At 44.0% G+C, this 25,301-nt stretch overlaps 1 protein-coding gene across 12 annotated transcripts in view; it reads right to left on the bottom strand.

Moving 5' to 3' along the window:
• Positions 1–25,301, bottom strand: part of APBB2 (amyloid beta precursor protein binding family B member 2) — a 158,888-nt gene that overhangs the window by 64,736 nt on the left and 68,851 nt on the right. For 10 of the 12 annotated variants that reach the window (XM_032187360.1, XM_032187361.1, XM_032187364.1 and 7 more), the window contains one exon: positions 20,932–21,732. In XM_032187360.1, coding sequence (XP_032043251.1) covers positions 20,932–21,732 — 801 coding nt within the window. Of the gene's footprint in view, positions 1–12,348; positions 13,220–20,931; positions 21,733–25,301 lie in introns of those variants that run through there. The other 2 variants (XM_032187366.1, XM_032187368.1) reach the window with 1 other exon arrangement.

The raw sequence follows: 25,301 nt of genomic DNA, 5'->3' as shown, positions 1-25,301 counted from the left end.
TTACATTGTTATTTCGAAGTAAAACTATTTTATGATCTGGTGCTGATCTAGGAAAACTGTTATGATACTGAAAAGAGATGGTAACAATATATTTTACTGAAGAGCACATGTGATTGGTGAGGAGGTTCTTTTGCAAAAGTAGGACTTCGATCATTTATTTCACTGCTGTTTCAGGGGAAGAAAGAATACTAATCAACTTGCTGCCACTACGAATCACTCTTTAGCCCTCATTCAATTACCGCAGCATTCAGAGCAAACATGTGCAGTATGTGAGGCCATCTATTTCTCCATCCTTTTACAATGCCACAGACATGACCGTTCCCTCACAGCAGTCACCCTGTGTCACTCCAGGGCAGTGCTCACCGAGTGCAGGCCTTATCGGTGGCACCACGACAGCTGCAAACAGTGCGCCCTGAACCTAAACACAGCAGCCTTCCAGCTGCTGCTCCGGACTGTTTGCTGTCGGTGTGTCATTTGTGGATGTTTCACAATTAGAGAGGCCAAGTGCCATGCAGCGGGAGCGGCCTGTTCAGGCCTTCTTCTGCAGGCAGAGCTAGAAACCACTGCCAGGGGAGACCCAGGCCAGTCACTCAGAAAAAACACAGACTGGAAGAAATTGGCCAGAGCTCTGCAGGAAATTTCCAGAAGAGCAGGAATGCAAAGGTGCAACACAGTATTTGTTAATTAAAGAGTAAGTTGCATTGAAGTTTTCATTTTATATATATATATATCTAGGGGAACATTAGTTATACACTTGATTTCCTATGGACCAAATTCTGTTACCCCATAATCCAGTATCTCCGCTGTCCCTTGTAAAATCGGTATTTATCAGCATAAAACAAGCCAAACACCCCACCCACCACTGTCGTCAGTTGATTTATCACCAGTCCAGTACTGAAAATCAGGCTGTATGGCACTGTGTTTGTGCTAAATTAAATAAACCTGGATCTCTTCTTGACAAAGGCTAGAAATCCCACCTCATTTCAGTAGCAAATCTCAACACTCTTGGCTGGAAAAAAAAACAATCTAGCTCCTTCCCTTTACAGAGATAAGGTAGAGGAAGATGCCTGGTGTATTTACAGGTTGCTTAGGCCTGGAAGAAAAAGATCATATTTTGTGATACAAAGAAAACCTGATAATTGATACCTCAGGGAAAAATGCACTAGCACGGGAACCGTACATGAACATAAAAAATAATTTAAAATAGACTAGAAGCACCTTTTCTGTTTTCCTTTAGATAAACTAATCATAGACTGATAAAAGCAGCAGCTTGGTGTTATCTCCACTTCAGTGAGAACCTGGTGGTGATGACAAACACGGCGCAGTGGATGGAGACAAAAGTCGGTGACTAAATTTTTTTAAGGGATTCGCTTCCATGGCCATCATTGCTTGTACTTGGAAGCAGCTGATGATGTAAATGCAGTCTCCAGCTGATGCAAATGCAGCTCCGCTGGAATCACGGGAAGGGCCTGATTTTCTGTCAGTCCTTTCACTGTGTGGCAGCTGAATGACCAAGTGAGACTGCTTGCCAGCAAGACCCAACAATACCTGCAAGCACTTGATCCTCATTATCTAAATAGGTTAGGAAATAAAATACCCATACTGTGCGAAGATAAAGATGAGAGATCTCACTTTTCTCCTTTCAGAAAGTAGGTACGCTTGGTTTAGCTCTCTCAATTCTTGTTTTGTGTCTGCTCTTCCTAAAATAATCTTCCAAACAAAAGGGATACCATCCAACTGCAGGACTTGATCTAGACTTTGATTCTCTCAAAAGCATATTTCCACATCGAGAAGTTAATTGAAAAGAAAAGGAGCATTCAGTGTCCAGGCTGGAAGCACAATGGTCCAAAGAGGGACATGCTCAGATTCCTCCAAATCGAGAAAAGTAATCCGGCCATCAGTAAATCCACAAATCCATTTTTTCAGTCTCTGGCCCTTCCATTGCTCACATCCCAGCAAATACATTGTACACGAAGGAATTTAAACTATTAAAGCTCATTTTAAAGTACAGGATCTGCAGTAAAGTTCCTAATGAGAAAAATTGCAAACAATGGGCTGGTGACAGGATCCAAGAGCATGCTGTCCCAGGTTTCAGGCAGCAGTGGGAAACCACTACATAAAACCTGATGGCTTCCTTCATTGCTGGCGTGAAAGCATAAGGAAAGAGCAGGCTCATAATGTGATGTATTTGTTGTAGATATTGTTCTTCTGGGCACACAAGGAGAAGATGGGAAGGGGGAAAGAAAGGTTTTATTAAAAATGATAGAACGGATAGAAAGGATTTATTAAAAATGAGGGGGGTAGGGTGGGGGAAAGCATTTCTTCCTCTTCAGAGCCCTTAGGGTCTTGAAATAAAAAATGTTTTCCTTCTATCTCCTGGGCCTAAACAAAAAAACAAACAAACAAACAAAAAAAACCACCAAACAAAAATCACAAACTGATTTTTCTTGAGAAGATCCCACTGATTTCAACAGATTTGGCATTTGACCCTAAAGGGAATGTATTCCCCCCTCTGCCTACCTCATACTCACACTGAAGATCAAGAAAGGCATGAGAAGGGACAGGAAGACAAATTAATGAGTGCAGGCAAAAATAAACAAGCACCCTCCATTAAACAGCGCGACACAAAGAGCACTGACCCCGAATGTTTTTATCCCATTCATTTCCAGCAGCGGGCTCAGTGCACGAGGTCCAGCTGCCGGGGTGTGCCAACCAAACACACCCAGAAGACAAATTTTCTCCTCACTCCTCATGCCTTACAGCACTGCTGATGGTACCGCCCCTCCTCGTAATTCAGAGCAGCGATGGGCAGCAGGTAGCCTCTCCAAGCATCTCAGAAATAAAGGCAGCAGAGCCACAAGTCACCGGGACGGGTGATTATAAATCAAGCAAGCCTGCCTAATGTGGGGAGCGCTGCTCGAGGAGGAGTGACAAACAGGCAGAAGCCGGCCATTCGGTGTCACCTTTCCTCACAGAACAGCAGGCAGCTGGTTGGCATGACAACCCCATCCTCCTCCTCCTCCTCCTCACGGGGCTGCTGAGCCAGCTGCCTGCATTTCGTTTTGGGAGCTCGGAGGAGGGAGATCTCCAAATGGGTCCGGGAAACAGTGCTGCAGCGTGGTGTGGACGGGCATAGCCCTACCCAGCACCACCCGTGCCAAAAGGAGCTGCCATTTTGGCCACCTGTGATATAAGGCATTACCGGAAAAGCCTGATGACTTGCAAATCCTACAGAAGCTTGGGATGAAGTGCTTGTGCTGTTCTCTCTTAATAGGTTTTTTAAAAGACAATGTGATCTTTGTCCTGCTATGTAAATAATGAGCTACTACAGGCACACAAGGCGTTCAAGCAGAGATGACTAATCTGAGGGAAGAGAGAGGAAAGCAGATTAGTCAACATTCAGAGGGAAGAAAAAAAGCATTAAACCCACTTGTTTGCAGGTCCTGCCTGGCACCTTCTCCCTTTCAACCACCAAAACCCAAGCTGTTGACATAGGAACCAAAGCAGCAGCACAATAAGAGAAGAAAACCAAGGGCAAGTGACTTGAGGAGAGAAAAAGCTACACTTTCCCAAGAGGGATGGAGATAGGCTTGGGGAATTATTGCTCAGAAACAGTTTTCCTGTTTAACAGGAGCCCATGAAACCACGGGGCAAGAAAGCCCCAACCTACAGCATCAGAGGATGTGCGTGCTCAGCCTGCAGGATCATGGAAGGATCAGGGGGAAAAAAGCTTTGGGGTCCTTGAGATACCTGTTGATGGTGGCTCTGGATGAGTATCCAGAACAGTACCGCCTGTCCTGAGTAAAAGGGAGATTTCGGGGGCTCTGTGAGGTCTCTGCAGAGAGGGAACACAGCCTGAGGACCAGAGGTGAAGCTGAGAAACCAGCCCCTCTGCTTGTGCTTGCAGGAGTTGTTACTAACAGCAGGAGCAGGGAAAAGTGCCTCAGAGACACCGCAAGGAAACGTCCACGTGCTCCCTCCAGGAAAACAGACCAAAATAGGTAAGAATGGGAGGACTAACCCATTTGTTAACAAGAAATAGCCAGCCACAAAACACACAAAGTCTGGCAAAGGTAAGAAATGAGACTTGGGGGTGCCCTGCAGGGCTGTTGTGACAGAATCTGTGGTCCAGGAAGAAGCAAGCCATGATCTGGGAAGGCTCACCCCACCTGCAGGAAGGAGGAGGAGGAGGACAGAGTGATGGTGGCACAGCAAGAGCACTGGCAATCAAGTGGCATGAGGATGGAGCACCTCAGCAAACGCTGATGAATCATTGCTTGTAGGTGCCGTAGTGGGTTGCAAAAACTTCTGCATCACTTGATTCATTGCTTTCCTTCACTTGTTAAACTGTGTTCATCCTGAGAGAGCAGCACACAAACAAACACCCTTTCTTCACCATCTTAAATGAGACACAGCCCTAAATAACACGTGAACAAAATGCACCATCACCTCAGAAGATTTCTGCTTCTAAATTCCAAGTGAAATCAGAATAATCTGCTCCTGTTCTAGCGAGTGACCCATGCGTGTAAACACACTTTGTATATGACCAGGGTGAGGGGGTTTCTTGCTTAGCTGAAGTGCTAGTTTTTTTCCACTAGGTGGCAAAAGCTTTTGCTTGAAAAAATAACAATAGGTCAGCACACAGCAGAGCCTACCTCTAGCTTGCTCCAAACCCATGGTGAGCGTGCATTGTGCTGTGCCTCGAGAGATAAAAAGCAACTAAATTCATCCAGACCAATACCTTCTTCCTCAGTAGCAAACCAGTAAGTGTGGTTTCGTGACTTAGCTTGCAGGGCTACAACAATCCGGCAGCAGCAGTTTGCATCTGCTTTTCTGATTTTTGGCACCATCTCTCTCCTTCCTGTACCTTTCCCCACAAGATTGCTGCATGTGCTCCAGTGTTTTGGGTTTATATCTTACTTAACCGCTTTGCATTGTTTAAGAAGGGGGATTTGCTTGATCTAAAGGCAAAAAACCCAACAGCCATGTGAGAGAAGGGACTGCAGTCCTCAGGCAGCAGGGTCCCCACAGGCCCTGCCGCCCCAGCAGGCACCCTGCCCAGCACACCCCAGCACAGGGAGAGCAATTCATGCACGCAGCGCCCAGCCTCTCCCACCCCCAGAAAATTCGTCTGTCTCAGCAACGGCAGCCAACTCTTTGGCAGAAAAAGCAGGGAAACATCAGCGTGGTGGCACCTCTGAATTTATGTGCTTCTCTGCTAAAATACAGAGCCTGACTCTGTCTGATCAATGTGAATCCATATGTTAGCGTGCAGCTGTTCAGAGAAGAAACCATTAACGATTTAATTTTGGGCAACGAACAAATATAATCCGGGCTAAATTCAGGCTGTAAGTGCTGACACAAAGAGCAGTTTTACACCGATGCCTTTCTGACTGCGAGAGGGGAAGCAGGCGCTGTTCAGAGGGACTGTGCGTGCTGCAGGCAGGGCAGCAGGCTCAGACGCCACAATTTTACAGATTTATTCCAGCTGAGGAAGGCAAGGAGCCTTGAGTTTAAATCTGGTGGCATTAGCACACATCTTCAATCTGAATGACAGTAAGAGCATGGAAGAAGGGATCCGCCACAGTCAGCACTTTTTTCCCATTAGAATATGAACTGCAGAGAATAAAAAATGGCCTAAGAAGTGAGGTGCCAGGCAACCGATCATTTTCTTAATGTAAAATACGAGGAAGCCTGCCGAATTCAGGGGGGAACAAGGTGCAGAGCCAAAGGCAGGACTGCACTTCTCTGGAGAACGTATTGAATAAACACACTGACAGCCTGAAATTTTAAAGAAGCTCTCATTAGTGGGTTTTGTGCCTATCATTGGCTAATTAAGAGCCAGTGAAGTTGGCCACTGGTGCAGACACAGTTCAGCTTGGCTAAAACCACCTTCCTTTGACGGCTTCATTCATAGCCCTGTGCAAATGCCTTCGAAAACCCTCTTTTTCTGAATTTAATGATTCAATGAAAACAGAACATAAAATTGAATTACAAGCGTGTTACTCTCTGAAATTAAATGTTTCTCTTGAAGAAAAAAGTAAAACCTGCAAGAAGAGCCGTTTCCTTCCTCTGGCACAAGGTCTGCACATAGCTCAGTCAACGTGGGTGCGTGGCAAAGCATGGTGGTTGTTCTGGGGCACCACAAAGCATTGTATGAATGAATTTATCTTCATAGCAGCAGAGAGTGAGCTCCACTTTAAACACAGTGAGCAGAGGTAGGAGGAGAGGTCTGAGATACATGAAATAGCTTGCCCAGAGCCATGCCCAGGGCTTTGTATGCCCAGCTGGGCAGCTGTGCTCCACCACAACTGCTCTCTCACTACCTCTCCTCAATGTGAAAGGGAGAAAAAATACCATGGAAAGGGCTCAAGGGTTGAGATAAGGACAGGGAGACCACTCAACAATTATCTCTGCTCCTTCATGGTCACTCTCTGCCCTGCTCCCCATGGGGTCCCTCCCACGGGATGCCGTCCTTCCCCAGCTGAGCCTGTGGGGACTGCCCACAGGCAGCAGCTCTTCAAGCACTGCTCCCACACGGCTCCGTCCTACGGGGTCCATCCCCCAGGAGCAAACTGCTCCAGCACGGGTCCCCCATGGGTGACAGCTCCCCCCAGACCCCCTGCTCCTGCGGGGGCTCTCCATGGGCCGCAGCCTCCTCCAGGCCAGAGGGAAGCCCGCTGGTGGAGCAAACGGGGCTACCACAGCCCGGAGGTTTAAGTATTTCCCCTCTCTACATCATTATAAGCTTTCTATTAAAACTTTATTCATAGCATCCAGGTATCTTTAGGCATTAAGCAAACTCAGAGATAAATCATCTCTGAAAGCATCCACCCAGCACAAACAAATTCATTATTTGCATTCTTGTATCTATTTCATGTCACCCCAGCGCTATAATTTTGTATTTATTTTTCATAGGGATGGATTTATGGACATAATTGAAGCTAGATTCAGAAATCCAGATTTAAGGAGACAGAACTAGTATCAGTGAGATAACCACCACCAAGAATTAGAAGAAAATTCAGAAAAATAACTTGTGTCACAGACCGTCCTGGCAAGTCTAACAAGAAATGGAAGCCAGGAACAAAACTAGCACATCAGCTGGAGTCTTATGCTGGACAAGCATTTGAGATGGGAAAAAAAAGGGGTGAATTCTGCAGAATCACAACAGAATTTCACTTGCAATTTGCACCTCCTGTTTTCTTGTTCGACGCAAGGTTTATCATCAAAACTCACTTTGAAAAACTGAGGACAAACTCCTTAAAGATGCATATACCCAGATCATAACAACCATCAAAAGTCTTCTTTATTATGAACCCTGAGCTAGAATCCCCTGTCTTGCAAGAATGTGAAAATGCCAAGATCCAGTAAAAACAATACACAAAATATCTCCAGCATATGACATACCACAAGCCATTGAGACCTATTAGCACTATGGAAAAAAAACACAGCTGTCACCCCAAGTTGTCACAAACCATGAAAGATCGAGATATGTATGAGGAATAGTGTGGTCCTTCCCCAGCTGAAAACATCACCTGATCTTTGGTGGAAATGCTGTAATTTGTGGATGTGCCAAAGGGCTGCAGTGGCTCTAGGGAAAGCCGTGGTTGCGTACAATGAGAAGTTTTCCCCTTCTGGATTTGTATTTACCTGGTTGATATAGAAAAACAAAAGACTGCCAAAAGGCCCTCCAGGACTAGGACACGCATGGCTTCAAGAGCAGCTTTTCCAATGCGCAGCCTTCAGTTTCCCGACCAGATGGATTTCCAGGTCCTGGTTTTTATTAATTTCTCAAAGTTCCTTTACTGTTACCGTTCTGTTCTGCTCCTTAAACTGCTCACATGCAGTGACAGGCAGTCAGTTACCTTCTGCCACTTGGAAGGACCAAGGTCACTGACAAGCTCTCCGAAAAGAGCAGCGTGACTCTACGTTAGGAAGGAAGAGCAAGACAAAACCCTTATGCCTGCGCTTTTAATGTGGAGAGGCACTATCACGGGACTAGTGCACACATGTCCACACAGCCCATTATAAAAATGGGCACAGCAGAATGAGAAAAGCCATAAAGAGAGAGAAATATAAAACTGCTTCTGCAGGCAGAGCCATGGAGCGTGGTAGGAGCCTGGAGGGACGGTGGGAGGAGGGCAGGATGTCACAGGAATCTGTAAAGCCACGAATGGTGTGAAGAAGGCAAGGATGGAAAGGAAATGAACAGTCGCTGTTATTTACTGCTTCCTACAGCAGTAAAGCAGGGGGCACCTAACGAAATTACCAGAGAGCAATTTTATAAGAGAGGGAAGTACTTCTTCATGCACCACGTAATTAAATTGCGGGACTCCTGGTCACAGGATGTTGTGTATGCCAGAAATACAAATGAGATCAAAAATGATTAAATAAATTCATGTTAGAAAGGTCTATCAAGAACAATTAAAGAAGATAATGTGAATGGCATACCAAGTCTGAAAGCCCTAAATCCACCGACTGCTAAAAGTGGAAAGGATATAACAGGGGGAGGACTGCTGTAGTTAGCCCTGTTTTTTCTTGTTTTTAGTCTTTTTTTTCCTCATAAATTTGTGCTACTGACCCCTGTAAGAAGCAATCCATGAAGAACTGAGTCTAAGGTCTGCTGGATACGGCTATTCCTACAAGCTGATGTACCCACTGAGGTACAGACCTGACCCGTAGCCCCTGTAACCTTCATAAGCAAGCTCGAGCTTCAAGTCAGCACAGGGTTTGCATTGGAAACAGTGGATTTAACAACAGGACTGAAAGATTTTGATAGCAGTAACCACAACAATTACACCGTGTCAGATTAAAAAGCCACATCTGATACGAGATTCTTCAAACTGCTTTATCATACCCAAGCTTCCTCTGAGGGGTAATACATTCCCAGAAGGAAAATGCACCAAAAAATTTTTCTCATAAAGGTACACAATGACTTGATATGACAGCAGCAGCACAGGAGTTACGGGACTGAATATCATTATCCCTACACATTTTTCACCTTCAATTTTCTATTAGCACATATTTAAAAGGACAACGTTACTACATTAAATTGTACAGAGCCATTTAATGCATGGGAATGTCTTCACAAGCAAATACATTTACCTGGTTTCAATACCTTGATGAATATGGAAAGAGGAATGTATCAGAAGCGCCATGAAGTACAGGCACTGTGAGTAGCTCTGATCTAGTGATTAGCGTAGAGCCCATTGCTCTTGAGAGACATATTTAGGTGTTCGGTGGAGAGGGGGAGCTTAACCTCAACTATTTTCCTTTACCTGACTGCAATTAATGTCATTAGATGCTTAAACTACAAGCTTCTGCATAACACCATTATTATTGTTCAAGAGAGCTCTGTCAGTAAATGTTTATAGGCTTGTGTCTCACATTATTTGTATTCCACGAGAATTAAGAGATAGAAGGGAGAGATGACAGCAACATACATGTGAGATGCTAGCTAGGAATTCACTGTTCCTGCACCGAGTCATTTCCCAGTGAATCCTGTCACCTTCTGCAAACAGTTAGCCTAGATAAAATACCTCGGGCAGCACAACACGCAGCACTAGCACAGGATCTGTAAAGCGATAAACCAAAAGAAAAATAACTGAAGTCAAAAGAACCAGATGTGGTGGCCTTTAAACTGACCCATTTGCAACAGCTTTAATAGAAGAAGAGAGTTTTCTGTCTTCCAGACATGGACCACCACCTTGCCCATCAGCAAGTCACAAAATACAAAAGCATGTCCCACTGACACGCTTTAGTCTGTTACCAAGTGAAGTTCCAGATTTGTTCATCAGTGCAGAACTGAAGCTGCAAGGCTTTCAGAAACTTTACTTTTAAAACAATAAATAACAGTAAACAGAAAAGAAATACTCCACTCATGAATGTATGCTTATTTTCAATGCTTTGACAGACTTTATTTATTTTTATAATTTTATATTGCGTTTTGTGATGTTTGGTATTTAAGTCCCCAACTTCTGGAATTAAGAGAAAATCTGAAGATAGCCCACAACAAAGGACAAGTTTCACTAAAAACCATAGAAACTTCCACGTTTACCAAAAAAATGAAAAAATGAAATTAGAATAAAATCTTAATCTAATTAGAATAAAATTAGAATTAATTAGAATAAAATCTTAATCTAAAAGATAAACAGTGACCTACATTCAATTCTTGTTTTTGAAGACAAATACTTTTTAGACTACTGCTTGGGGCCTGGGTGTATTTATTTTAAGAGAAAAGTTAAAGCTCTGCTTTCATGTTATTTTTAACTGGTTTCTTGGTGTAAATTGAAACAACCATTCTTATTCATCTGTACTAACAAACAGCCTTTATAAATGCAAGATACCAATAAGCATTCTTTTATAATTAAAGAGAGGATGTAAAATAATTGTACAGTTAATAAAAACTTTTAGATCAGTGGTAGATTTTCTTTTTCCTCCTTTTTTAAAATACCATCAAGTACTTATTATAGTGAAGTTACCAAAATTTGGAAGTAGTGGTTGGTCAAGCATGTAGATAGCATCTCCTCGTATTCCTGGCAGAGACACTTCAGAAACAACCCTCCCGTCAGCACCACTCTTGGGAAACCACCATTCTTTCTGAGGCACAGCCCACGCATTTATTTGGGATTGCTATAGCTGAAGCTTGTCACAGACTAAGAAGAGTCACTCCCAAGTTAGAAGCTCCGGAACAGCCAGGCAGTTTTCCTCTGGGAAGCATTAAGCGCGCTGAACTGTGCACCCCTGATTTCTGGATCAGCTCCTTGAAACTAGAACCACAGAAAGTGGACGTGGACAGAAGTCACTGAAAGGAACAGAGAATGGGGCAACTTCCATGGCACTCTGCTCCCTGAGAAGCCTTCTTAAGAAACTGCGCTTTCCCTGTGAAGCAATTTTAGAGTTGGATAATCTCAGGGTGGAGAAACTTCCGATAAAGTTATACACTTAGTATATTTAATGTACAGAAGTCTGGCGTACAGTTATGAAATCAGAGTTCCACTATGACATGGAATCAAGAGAAATACAGAAAAGACACTTGCTATTAATGATCCCACATTCATTTTGATCGTTGTTAAAGGGACTTATTTCTTAATGTATCCAGAATGCAATTTTACAAAGCCTGACACACCCATTTCAGAAAACAAAACACCATGGAACTCTAAATCCACCCTACTCCCCCCCTCAAAAAAAACCACCACCAAGTCACCAACACTTCATGAAATAAAAAAGTCAAATAAAATTCTTGCTCTGTGCAAGTAAAAGCTTAGTCCTAAAATCTCTATTTTTCATATGTATTCTTCCTTCTTGTTAGGTCTCTGTTAGCAAAGCGTTGGCTATATTTGAGCACAATTAACCAAAGGAAATTTGTGTAGCCAGGAGACTAAAAAGTTCCTTAGTCAATCTACTGAAAGGCTCCAGGGGCAAAAAAAAAAAATGGAGCCTCATTATTCTGGTTTGGTTAGGCACGAAAGAAAACAAGGCAATTTAAGCTTAACAAGAAATATTATCTGAAAACCTGCTATGGCTACATAGTGTGACAAGTGATGTTGGCTTACCTACAAAAAAAGAATTGAATTTGAAATGATTTTTACAAACACCAAAACAGAACACTATTTCTTATTGCTCGGTTTTGGAAGGAGCAAATACAGTTACATTATTTAATTACAATTCCACAAACGAAGACAAAAAAAAAAAACTGTTTACAGTAAGGTTTTGTGTGGACCAGCTTCCTGACCAAAGATCATTTTTCTGAGCCAGCCAAACTGATTGATTTAGGACTGGCAAAACTGGTGGTCACTAAAAACAGACAAAAAAAGTTTCCAAGATGTCAGTCAACACTCTTTGACAGATACCTATCAAATAGTAGCTGTAAACCAGCTCACCCTTGTAACCCCCCAAAGCTCACTCGGTATATCAAAAGTTGCTTTACCTTGAACTTCAGGGAACAACTGCAGGTATTGCTCTAGCCAGATTTCCCTCACGCACCCCTCCCTCGGCTGCATTAAATAAAGCAGTCCCAGGGGAGGCATTTGTGACACGTGAAGGAGAAAATAAAAGTCCAATTCACAATGGATTTCCAACCTATGTAAAAACCTTCACGCTCTATGGATCACAAATCTAAAACATCACTTGTCAATTCACTCCTTAAGTGACAAGCCAAGCATCCAGAAATGACACCTTTACAGTATTTACTCTGCACCATGCACGCTGCCTTTGTCACGTATCAGCTGATCTTCCACTGCTCCATTTTTATTAACAGATGAATTAATTGTATTCAACACCCAGAGCTAAGAGGCATTATAAACCATAGCTTGGAAGAAGTAGAATAAAAAAGAAAGCATTACTTACAGTTACCAGATGCTCCCATATAGTTCAACACGTACTGATCTGCTACCAGCATCCTTAAAGTTTGCTCTGTGCATGTCCCAACAGCTTCATATTCTCCTTCTGGGTTGTACCTCCAAATCAGTTTCCAGCTCAAATATGGGAAAACACACTGCTATGCTTAAACAGACACTTACTTAATTAGTCTAACGAGGAATGGTGCTTTGGGTGGGAGAAAGGACAAGCCACCCCTATTCTACTGACGGTAGATATAACAGAGGAAACACCACATGTTGACCATATAAATGACTGCATTTTCTAGGAAGCCAAGAAAAACTGAGAGAGCTTGCTACAGAGGAATTGCAGCAGTGTGTGCATACAGTGTATTCTCTACTGAATTGATTCCAGCTTGCAAGACATTGATTTGATATATTTTCTGACTGACTCTGCTCAGGAGACAAGCTTTTGAAACAGTACTTTCAGCCCACAAGCCCCTGGATATCAATCACATCAAGATTTAATCAGCTCAACTTTGGACCAGAACAGCCCCTCACCCTGCAAATCAACCCCGGAAATATACTTGTGGTGTTTTTCTCTCTCTCTCTCTTTTTTTTTTTTTTTTTTTTTTTTTTTTTTTCCCCCCTTAGCTGCCTGTATAAACATGAGAAGGTTTAGAAAAACGTATGGCAAATATCCACTCTTTGAGGACAAAATTCTTCTTAAGGCTGCTAACCTCTAACTCCCCGGAGGTGCATTGCAGCAATGGTAGAAATTGATTTAGTGAAAGGCTTCTATTAGCAGGAGCGCTGTTCTCATCACAAAGTCCCTCCCCTTGTTATAATCAATAATTTAAGCAAAGCCAAGAATCATGTCAGCCAAAATGACCAGGGTAACTGACTTTCTCTTTCTTGCAGAGTAAAAGTAAAAATTAAATTAAGGCCTGAATGGGAATATATTCTAATTCAAAAGCTAATTTGGACAATTTGAGACATGCATTCTCAAATTGGCTTTCATTTTGAGATGGGGAGGAGGAAGGGCTCTTCTCTTCCTTATCAAGAACTTCTCAGGTTCATGGAAAGCCAAAATCTACTTCCTTCCCTTTTTAGAAGCTATAACCTTAGATTTAGAGTATTTTATCCTGTGGTGCTTGCTTACACACAAACAAGAAATGCACCCTACAGTTTTACAACTGTTATTTGAGTATTATGACAGTGCTACTGTGCCCATGTCAGTTCATTGCAACTACCTCTGAGATAATAATGGAAGAAGGGCTTAATTTTTAAATTTAGCCCTGCAGAATCTGAATTGAAAAGCTATTAAAAAGAAAATAATTGGAAGAATTAGTTGAATTAATGTTAAATTATGACACTGTTTAGGGAAAAAAAAAAACAACAATTTAAGACAGTTTCTTGAACAGTTCTAAGACTGACTACTTGATATTAAGTTATAAATTAGTCCAGAATACCAAGTGATGTGCGTATATAATGCCTACATAACAAGTAGTGGTTAAAAACAACCCCTGTATCATAATACGGTATAAAAACAGATTTAAGCTTCAAATGCCCCAGACACAGAGAGCAGGCAGAAAAAACACACCCATGGGATCTGGAGCTGTTCTCCCCCTCAGCTTGAGGATTTCTCGTCTCTGAGTATCATGGATAGATTCACTGTGCAAAATGAAGGGCATACTCTGCTGGCTTTAGAAATCCCAATCTCAGACCCTACAGGAAACCCACGTAATGTCATTACCCTAGGCTCTGTGGCATCCTGGTACTGGACATTTACGGCCTAATGCTGAGCACCCAGGGGCTCCACACATCTTGATATCACAGAATCACAGAATTTCTAGGTTGGAAGAGACCTCAAGATCATCGAGTCCAACCTCTGACCTAACGCTAACAGTCCCCACTAAACCATATCCCTAAGCTCTACATCTAAACGTCTCTTAAAGACTTCCAGGGATGGTGACTCCACCACTTCCCTGGGCAGCCTGTTCCAATGCCTCACAACCCTTTCAGTAAAGAAGTTCTTCCTAACATCCAACCTAAAACTCCCCTGGCTCAACTTAAGCCCATTCCCCCTCGTCCTGTCACCAGGAAATATCAAGCAATTGAGTTTTAATGGCAAATGTACATGTTTTCATGGGACTGCTTAAAAAAGGCTTCACGTCCCTTAGGGCAGGGAGCAAATACCCACTCTCAAGCGAAGCCTGAGTTCAGAGCCAGTTCTGTGAGGCATGCCAAGGCCCACCACACAAATCCTCTCCCGAATTCAATTTCAGTCACTGAAAGCTGAACGGTGTGAGAGGTATGCATGTAAGGAACCGGTGCACTGAAAGATTGGGGTCTGAATGAGCCATGAACTTGGGGAGATGAAGAGAGAGGCCTCCAGGTGTGGATACAGCAGGGCAGGAGCTCCCCCAGGTTAGGTCTGTGCTCCTCACTGCACTTACATCTCCTTTACCACAGCCTGAACCCAACCCTCAGCAAGGATTTCGTTTTCTCTTAAAGGTACTTCAGGATTGAAAAAGACTTTCATCCAAAGCTCCTCTGGTTTTGCCTGCTGTGAGTTTTCACGACTTCTATAAGAAACTTTACTTTTCTGTAAGAAAGCGCAAGTTTAAGTGACTCCTGTAGGCCCAGCTTGAAGCACATGGAAAGCAACAGGACCAAAGCATCGGCTCTTCCTGACATCCCTCAGTGGAGTAACTGGGGCAGACTGCTGGGTTCTGTGAAATCCAGGAATAAAGGGGGCTTAGATGCTTTTTGCCCAGGTTCATACAGGCATCAATAGATGCCCCCACCCGAGTGCCAACACCATTCCTTTATCGCACCTACTGCAGCTGAGGCACAGGAGCACCTCAGGTGGCAAACCAGGACCTGGCCTGCTCCAGCGTGCCAGGGCAGCACACACAACACACCCAGCCCACCCTTCTCTGCTGTCAGCTACTCTTAAATATTCATTTTGCCTTAAGGAACAGTGGTCTGCAGGTTAAGAGCCTTTCCAAAGGTAGCTATGGGTCTTCCTTCCCTCCCCTGCAGATTTCAGCACCCATTTCAAAAGCATCAGTCAGGCGGACTGAAATTCGGTCTGGGTTTTATGCACCATTCAGAAGTGCTGAGGCAGAGGTTTGCTGGATCAATTTTGGTCTTAATAAGCTATTACTTTTACAGCTTTATGAACTGATTTTTATTTTTTTTTATAAAAGAAAAAAGAAAGACTGTTAGTCTGCTATTAGTGGTGGATTTTCTTCTGCACAGCCTCCTTCCTTAACATCCTTCTGAAAGGGCCATTAGGATCCTGACTTTTTCCCATTACCTCCTCTGAATTCCTTCTGTGAGGTTGTTTTCACTTCCCTTTTCCGTGGTAATGTGTCTGACTGAAACTGAACTCCTTTCCATAATCTCAGATGAGAGAGACTTGTACACCCCTGGAACAACAGAAGCTTGAAAAGCCCCCAGAAATCATTTGTCAAGTAAGAAACATGAAGCTACCCATCCATCACTCCTGGAACCCAAGTTTTCCCTACAGATGCTCAGAAGCCTCTTCTATACAATGAGCCCTGAGAGGCAAATCCAAATGTCCCTTGGCACCACAAAACAATGTAATTTACACAGTCAGGGAAAACTTTTGGATCTGAAGATCTTGCAAACCACGCTCTAGCTTCCACTCTGGTGGTAGTACAATGCCAACATTCACTTTCCTACATCGTCTCACCACAACCTCCAGCTACATAGGCATTAATTACCCCACAGCCATATATTTTACTGAGTGAAAATGCTGATTTTAAAACAACTCACAACCATAGCACAGCACTTAAAGCAGCGCTCTGCTTTCATCCAGACCAGGAATTGTGTGCTTTGCTACACCACCAAGTAAGACATCCACAAAAAGACCAGCAGTGTACAAGAAGTGATGCATCACAGGCAAAATAAGACAGCTTCTTAAACTCCTATCGAGTGGTCAGAAGTTCAGGCAGAAAAAAAAAAATAAATCAAAATTAATGAAGCAATGTCAGCTAGGATGCGCTAGGATGGGTCTGTATTTGACGTTATTTTGGGCAAAGCACTGAGCTGGCACGGTGTTGGTAGCCAATGCACGGCCACTAGAAGACAACTGTCAGCTCGATGTCCTCTGGCCCCAGAGCACTCAGAGATGTCACGCTGCAGAGAGCTGTGTTTGCAAAGAATATGACACAAACATCCCCGACCCCACAGGCACCATGTCGCAGAGGTTACCAGGGAGCGATGTTTAAAGCAAAGCCAGGCCCAGGAAAGGAACAAATTTCTTTTCTGCGCTGCAGGGTAGATGTTGCAGGCTCTCTCCAGCTGGTTAATACGCTCTGTGAGTGCTATCTGATGAGTGTCTTGCTTAGCCTGCAGTCGATCCTCCACAGCTCAAGCCCTCGTTTCTGCCTCTGTGCTCACCTGGGACACTGCCAGGCACCTCGGGGACAGGAGGCAGGCAGCTGGATCAAGCCTCCCAGGGGAGGGAAATCAATGGCTCTGACAAAACAAAGAACCCTTCTGTATCTGTCTGGTAAACAGCAAGGATGAAACTACAGCTGTGACTACACAACGTGTCCTGTATAGCCCCAAATCCCTGGTGCTGGTAACAGTTTGGGAGAGGATGTTCATCGCTGCTGTGTAAAACATCTGTTCTCCGATTCCTGAATTTATGCACGTTAATTCAATTTATATACCTATTTTTATGAAGTGTCCAAATGCAAAAGGGTGCTGATCACCCCTCTTCACCTTGAAAACTTCGTGTTTCAAGGCAGAGCACTTATCTGAGAACAGAAGCTGAGGATTTAAGAACCCCAGGAAGGCTGACCTGGCTGCCCCTGGGCAGCTCCGGGTAACCGACAGCCGCAGCGGGTGCCCAAGAGGCACCTCTCAAGTTCAATTTTCTACCAACTTCCATTTATTTTATGGCCTCCCACCAGTAGGCCCTGAACGCTGATCATTATTGTGGACGTCGTACAAATAACCACATTGCCCTCCTGAAAGTCAGTGAAAATGGGGTGTTTACTTGGAATCCTATAACTGTTAGGTGACAGTATATTCTGTCCCCGGCTTTACAGGACTTGGGTTTAGCCCAAGTGTAATTGACTGGATTCCTACCACCATAAATCTTTTTCCACACTCAGGAGCAGAGAAAACATGTTCTGTAGTAAATAACATACTTGTTGTCTGTATCAGATAGGTACTGCAGAGGAAAACGGGCGCTTTTAAAGGACATTCATTTTAATTTTGTCAAAGACGCTGGTTAAAATCAGGGGCAGGACTGACCATTGGTATAAATCTTTCTGACTAGTTCATGATTTGCTGCAATTTTTATTGTATTAGGGGGCTATTCCAGCCAGACACACTATTACTTCAGCATAGCAGGATCTATTTACAAGATTCAAACTCCCAATCCCCAAGGGCCAGTCTCATTGCTGTCATTTCTGCACGGGGCTGAACTTGTTTGTTTGTAACCAGCTATTAAGCTGCCATCCTGCATTTGCTGGGAGAGCAGCAGCAGGCAGGCGTTCAGCGTATGGCACTCACATCCAGCAGCAGCGCTGCCCGAAAGGAGGAAAATTGCACTTTTGACTCCCCTTTGATTGATATTTTCATCCAGGGAGAAACAGCACGCTGCGTGAGCCAAGGGCTGAGAAGCTGGGCAGCGGGGGGAGGCTGCTGTCCCTGCTCAGCCGCAAAAAAAAATAAAAATAAAATAAAGCTGTAGCTGTACAGACCCCAAGGGCCTTCCTCCTCATGGATCAGGGGTTCTTAGTCTCCTTCCCCATCTTCAGGAGGCTTCAAACGATGATGAAACAGGAAGCAAAATTAAATTCCAGTATTTTTCTTGGGTTTTGGGCAAACAAATTATTTCTTCCCCCACTGTGGGGGCTGAGGGCAGCAGGGGAAAGCTCGCCTGCTCAGGGAGGGCCACCTGCAGTGCTGGGAGAGAATCAGCTCTGGGAAAGGCTGCACGAAACCCATTCGGGCTTGACTCTTGCTAAGCACCTCTAGCAAAGTATTGGTTTGCTGTCCACAGCTCTTTCCTGCTTCTCAAATCAGCCTGGACACTTTCTTTTCTGCAGCACTGAATCTCAGTAAGACGGTCAGAAAACTGTAAGACCTCATAAAAACCTCTGACGGCTGAAGTCAGTGCTCTTCTTGTCCAGCTGTGGATACAGAGAACTTCTTTGGAAGAGAAAGGAGCATCCTCAAGCCACAACCCTAACAGCGTACCATACTGTGCTTGTCATTAATTGGCTCCATTACATTTGTTTAACAGTATTACTAATTAACCGCATTAATGTCTGTTTAATATCCAGCCAGTCGTTGACCAGAAGTTGTTTTGCTTCCTGAACTTGGGCGGTGTTATGTTTGCCTCCTGACTCAGAAAAAGAGGCCAGTCTCCTGAAAACACCTTCTCACGAGATCACAAACACAAGCCTCCTGCCTGAAAGACAGCTCAGGAGGACGTTGTCTAAGCAGTGATGCATCCCCAGCGCACGCAGTTAAACTTGAGAGTAAATTCTTCAGGGTTGTTGAATTCCATACCTCCAAAAACAAGTAAAAGGAAATAAACCACGAAAACCCCCAGACATTCAGTTAACCAAGATAGGAAAGTTGTGTGAGAGAGATGAGAATGCCAAAACGATCCAACAGACCTGAAAGCAGCATATTGCAATTTTCATCCACGTACTGCAAAGTACCCGGTATCTCTGGCTTGGACATTAATAATTCTCCAGGCATCTCCTCTCACTATTTAATGGATTAACTGTTCTTGAAACTGCATCTTTTTTCCCTTCCCAGAAGCCATATAACTAAAACTGTCTGCTTTTGCAGATTTTTCTCCTGGATGCCCTTCTCCCTTTGGTCGCTGCCGTTAATTGCTGAGGCACGAGCACAAGGGTTGGAGGACCACATGCAGTGCACTCCTCCTGCCCAGGTGCAGGGGCAGAGAGGAGCCCTGGTGGTACCCTTCCTATCAAGCATTAGCAAAGCTGCCAGCCCCTAAACATAGCCCAGAAAATCCTCTTTGCTGAGTGCTGAAAGAGCCTGGACGTGACATAGGGGCAATACACAGCTTGGAAGAAAAAAATTAAACACGTTAATTAACAGAAAGAGAGACAAAACTTACACCAGCTCATCCTGGGTGACCTTTATTTAATTAAGTTACTTGGAATTATTCTCATTTAGTTTTCACTGCATGTAAATCTTCTACCCACATTTCTGCCCCCAAGCCTGTGGCAAGCACAAAGGCAGAGCTGACACACTCAGCATTGTTATCTAAAAACCTCCTACTGATGTTTTCTCCAGCAAATGCCATCAGTGCTGCCACACACCTTGAATTCACATTATTGCTCAGGACACACAGGCAGCAATCTCAGTCAACTGAAAACAAATTTCATTTTGCACACGAAGAGATGACTGCACAAATGTTCTCTGAACAGCAAAAGGTTTGTTACACGTCAGAAAAGATCAGAGGATCCAGTGTGTGTCACGTAGTGGGTGGGGACTTCTTGCTGTGCGTAGAAAAAAACACGCTAAGAAAAAATCAAACTCACTATTTGTTGTAATCACACACAACCGAGACTGCCACAAATGCTATAGACGTGTAATGAAGCTGTGAATTTGGATCACTGCAACCTCCAAACAGTACAACAACTCTACACTGTAATAAATGAAGTCACTTAAAATACAAACAACATGCGACACATTTGTTTAGCCACACATCACCTTGAGAATCGCACTGCCTGCCCTCATTTTGACGGTCGTATCTTTTTTTTTTTTATATCCAAGTCTATCTACAAAGTCCATGAACCAGAATAAATGAGATCTCTGCTGTTTAAAAACAATACAGACGTGTTGTAAATCACAACAAAGCCCGTGCAGAAGTCACCATTACTGCTCAAATAATTAATGAGCCCAGGCTTTCAAAAAATGACACGCCATGATTTCAGCTTCTGAATTACTGCATGGAGCTGCTGCATAAAAAAATCAAACACATTAGTTAAATGACCCAAGTTAAATGGGTCTTGAAAAGTATATAAAAGTGTATCAAGTGACTGGGAGTGGAGTGGGGATGCTCACAGAGTTGAAATAGAAAACTAAGATCTCTGCGCCTGGAAATCCTTGCTCGAAAGCAACAGTTCTTACTCAGAACGGTTTCTGCTTGCCATCTGTAGGCAAATATAAGGCAATGATGCCTATTAATTACCAGGCACCTCCAGACAGTTAGGTACATCTCATAACAACTACCCTCCAAGCAGTGAAGCAATCACAAACTCGCAATGGTGAGCTCACCTATTAGCGATGGTGTTGAGGCAGTTTGCAATTACTGCGAAAATTAAGGCCTCTTGATTTTTAGGGCCCTGAATACAGCAGCTGACAGCGCCCTTCCTAAAGGGAAAGGCAAGCCACTATGACCAAACAGGAGGCTGCCAAGCATTCCCTAAAAGGATGGGGAGCTGTATGGTGGCCCATATTTGTGTTTCAACCACTTCCCCACTAAAAGCAATGCTGAGTCGCCCCACTCCTTCCAGCCATCACCTGACAAGACTCAGCAACATGTTCCCAAAACTACAAGCAGCTTTTGCTGGCCTACCTGTCTCGTCGGGTGAGCTCGGCGAAGCGCTGTCCTGGGACAGTGTGGTCCAGCTGGAGTCCTCGTCGCTCGGAGCCAGGTTTTGAATCCTGTGGAGCGCACAGTCCGTTTTGGCCCCCGTTTTCGGGTGGTCTTTCTTAGTCTCAGGGCTCGAAGACACCGTGGCAGTTTGGCCATCCTCTGGGCTTGACTGCTTGTTTTGTTTCCGGGGCAGGGCCTCCCCATTGACAATAATGGTAGAAGCCTGGCTGTTGCTTTGGGCAGATTTATCCTCCATCGCCACAAAGCTCTGCTCTAGCTCTCTAGTGGACGTCTCCAGGTCTGCATAGTAATTCAGGAAGCTCTTGGTCCTCCTGGGCTGCATGGGTAATATTTCACAGCCAGAGGAGTCCTGCGGGGCTGGCTCTTTACCTTCAAACTTCTCAGAAGTTACGTTCATGCCTGCCGTGGTAGTGAGGTTTCTGTTGGGATCCTGCTGTCCCTGCTCTGCCGCCTTCCTCAGCTGGTTTTCTCCGTTCTTCACCAGCTTTATGTTGGCAGAGCTGCTCCCCAGAAGGGGCTGCGCTGCAGGGTCGGAAAGGCCCATGGCCGTCTGAATGTTCGTCAGGGCGTATTTCTTCCTGCATTTGGGGGGGGTGCTGTTCCTGGCCTCGGCGTGCCTGATCTCCGCGTTCAGCAGCTCGTTGTGAGAGGAGCGCAGGTGGAGGGTGGTCGGCGGGGTGGCGGGGTTATTGCGATTCACGGCGTCCGGCGTGCTGCTGCTTGCCATAAACACCGCCAGCGCGTCCACACCGGAATCGACTGCAAGAGCAAAAAAGGAGCAGCCATGAAACACATTCGTTACGGAGTATTTTGCCAGGGCTTCTGGTGAAGGGATGCGGCACTTTACGTACTCGCTTTACAGTAGGAAAATGACCACAACCTAAGCGGGTAAGAGAATAGACAACTTAGCTTATTTAATAAGGAAAAACAGAGGCAGAAAAACAGGGAGAGATCAGGACTGTGAAGCTGAGAAACGAGCAGAAAGCTTGACCCTATATAATGGATGCAGGTTTTTTTCTGTCGGAGTTTCTGTGGCCCAAGGGGACTGCAGGGGACAGGAGAGGAGCCCATGGCAAACACCTCGGAGTCCAAGCACTGCCCAGGTTGTCGCTTTATTTTAGTTCTGCACCACTACCACCTCAGAGGAGGAAGAGGGTAAGGACCCCGTTATTCTGCTTCCTAGTGACAAGCCATATTTGAGAAATTTGTGAACAGACTGCAGGCAGATGTTGCTCCTTCCTCACTGACTGCTAACTGTCAGCCTGGCTGGCCAGCCTGCTCCTGCCTCTTAACATCAGAAATTTCTCTGCCATTTCTTTATTTTCTTTATTCTCTTTTTGTGGGAAGGAGGGATGAGGGTCAGAAAGCAGAGAGGAGAGACAGGGAAGACAAAAAGAGGAGGAAGCAACCTGGATGCTTTGCTAGACACAGCACTGTGTTACACAAAACCGTACTCGATTTCTGGGAGGGGGGGAGATGGTTATCAAAAATCACTCCATAATGTCCTGTTCTAGTTCAATCCACTTAAAAGGAGACTACTCCAGAGATGAAGATGGGTCACTATTTCTACAGCTCACAAACTTCAAGCTTAAGGATGTGACATACATCCTAAGACTACACGTCACAGTTAAATAAAACCAGTCTTCTCTTTGTGGACAAGTTTCTGATTTTAATTAGCTGGGGTACAGCTCACTCTGAAAAATACAGTTTCTTGAGGGAATACATTTTTAGACTCTGAAGAAATGATTTTTAAGAAATATCACATGTTCCTCTGCTGTCTGTTCACGGCTCCCACTAATCTGCACAAACACTCCCTGAGCACCTCAACCTGCACGCTGCAGTGCTCACAGTGCTTTGATAGCTGGCAACCACAGAAGAGGCCAATTGATAAATGGCTCCCACCTGGCACAGCACAGAACACCCTTTCTGTTGGTACCAATTCTCAGCTATCACTGACTGCTCACACTGCACCAGGGAACATGCTTGGGGCTTCCCCTGGAATGAGAAGCTCTAAGCTGAGCTAGCTGATGAGAGAGACTTCCAGCCGAGCTGTGCTGCATCCTTGTGTGTTTGATATCGGATGGAATGGACTGCTGTATAGATTTACAAGAGGTTAAACATATGGGTTTTAAACAAATATCTATGTAAACACGCAGTGAAAAGGAGCACTTCACAGCATTAATAACCAAAGGCACAGTCACTCATATTCCCTGCTCTTTCATGGGCTTGCAAAGCCACGTGCTCCCAACCATCACTCCACTCCATTTAAAACCAAGCAGACCAAATTTCATCTTTCTTCTTTGAATCACCCACCTAGAATAACTTCTAAAGCTTGTTCAAAACAGAATTTAAACTAAGTTTTACAAGTTCACACTTCTGATATTTCCTCAAATACCTCTCTATCAGTATAGACCAACTGCAAGTTCTTCAGAGGATGGACCATCCGTGCACACTGTGCACCAGCCTGTGTCACTTCACCTAACAGTTAACAAACACCCTATTGACAATTCCAGTTTCAGTCATGGAAGACTTCTAAAACACAATCATCACATAATTTAAAGCCAGTTTTAAAGCGTACATCCCATAAATACATAATAGATGTTGCTTCCTGAATCTTGCCTAAAAACAATTAAGTCCAGCGCAAGCAAGGTCACGTCTGATCCAACTTAATTTTACCAAAGCACATTTTAATCTAAAAAACATAAAAAAAAACACACAACTGTTTATAGACTGATGCTTTGTGTTTTTTTCTGAATCAGTTCAAGTCTGACAATTTGGAAGTTGCATATAAAAATAAATGTACAGGGCAGAGTAAGTTTCATCCATTGCCTGACCTTTGCAGTTTGTGGAACTGCACGATATCTGCGGATTTCACTAGATTAAGTTTTCCTTTACATTTCAGGAAATTAAAAGAAGCATTTATTTTTTCATCAATAAATACAACTGCCACAATCTGAAACAAGACCAAAAGTTATTCCTGTCCTTTGTCGAGTTGCTGCATTACCGTGTTTGCCACTATTTTCTACCACTGAACAAGTTTCTTTAAAAAAAATAATAATCCTCCCTGATAAAGCTTAAGTATCCGCCTGCCGGATTATCTTCAGCCAACATCCTGCAGCTGGAAGTTCACATATCAGAAATACTGTAAGAATAAGCCCGGAGAGACACAGAAACAAGATGCACTATCTTCTGCTAATCTACTTGATGAAGCTGCCCAGTTGATTTATGACTAACACTGGCACGTGGACCGATGACTGAAGCAAAGCCTCCAGAGGCTCCACGTGATGCCTTGGCCACCACCGAGCAATGCTGATAAGCTGGGCACCGAATTGGGCTGCTCGTAGTGTGATTGTTTGCAGAAAAATGTCAGTGTGAACCTTTTGTTGGGTACCACCTCCCCTCCCGAGCTTGTGCAAACAAGCAGGACTGGGAGGTGCGTACAGAGGAGCACCCTGCCCTCTTGCTGGACGTCAGCTCGCGAGCCAGGCCAGGCTCTGCAAGAGGCACAGCCAGCACCGTCCTCTCTCAATCATGAATAAAGCTGGGAAGAAGAGAAGCAACAACAGAGGCGAAAAAAAAGAAGAAAAACAAATGGCAAGGATAGGTTTTGGGTTTCAAGGTCAGAAGTTGCTACCAACCCAGGATTAAATGAAGGGCTGGAAAAATATTTGAATGCAAGGAAATGCTTAAATACACAAAAGAAAGCCTAAATTGCTTGCACAACAGAACAGCATGAGGAAAGAAAAAGGTAGCCTGTCCCACCTCCTTTATACAGGACACCACGATGCTCAAAACACATCTTTATTCCCAAAGGAAGCCCATCCCAGCTATTCCCAAAGGAAGCCCATCCCAGATATCAGCAAAATGCAGGTGCTTTAAGACAGCACTGAAGTAGGTAGAGGATCTGTCATAGCAATTCATTAATGATTCTAGCTTGCTTACTATTAAAAAGAAATCAGTCTCAGCTGCATACGTCTGCTATATACACACATAGCTATAGATAGATTAATACACTTTCACCAGCATAACGTGCTGAACAGGAAAAAGCCCCAGTTTTCTAAGCATCATAATAATATAAATAACACTATTACTTGAATGGCTTTTATTGATGTTTCTCAATCATGTCATAAACGCTACAGAGCTGGGAGGAGGAGAGAGAAAATGTCATTACAAAGAGAAACAACATTAGTGCATGACTGATTTAGCTTTAACTGAAATAAGAGTTTTTTGCATCATGTAATCTATAGGAATAGGTTTTAAAAAGCTGAATAGAATTTATTCAAAAAGGCAGTGTTAAAAAGAAATGAAAATCCTTGCTCTTTTTTCAT

The sequence above is a fragment of the Aythya fuligula genome, chromosome 4 (genome assembly GCF_009819795.1).
Source record: "Aythya fuligula isolate bAytFul2 chromosome 4, bAytFul2.pri, whole genome shotgun sequence".
In the NCBI taxonomy this organism is placed as follows: Eukaryota; Metazoa; Chordata; class Aves; order Anseriformes; family Anatidae; genus Aythya; species Aythya fuligula.
This window is presented reverse-complemented; position numbering and strand designations above follow the sequence as displayed.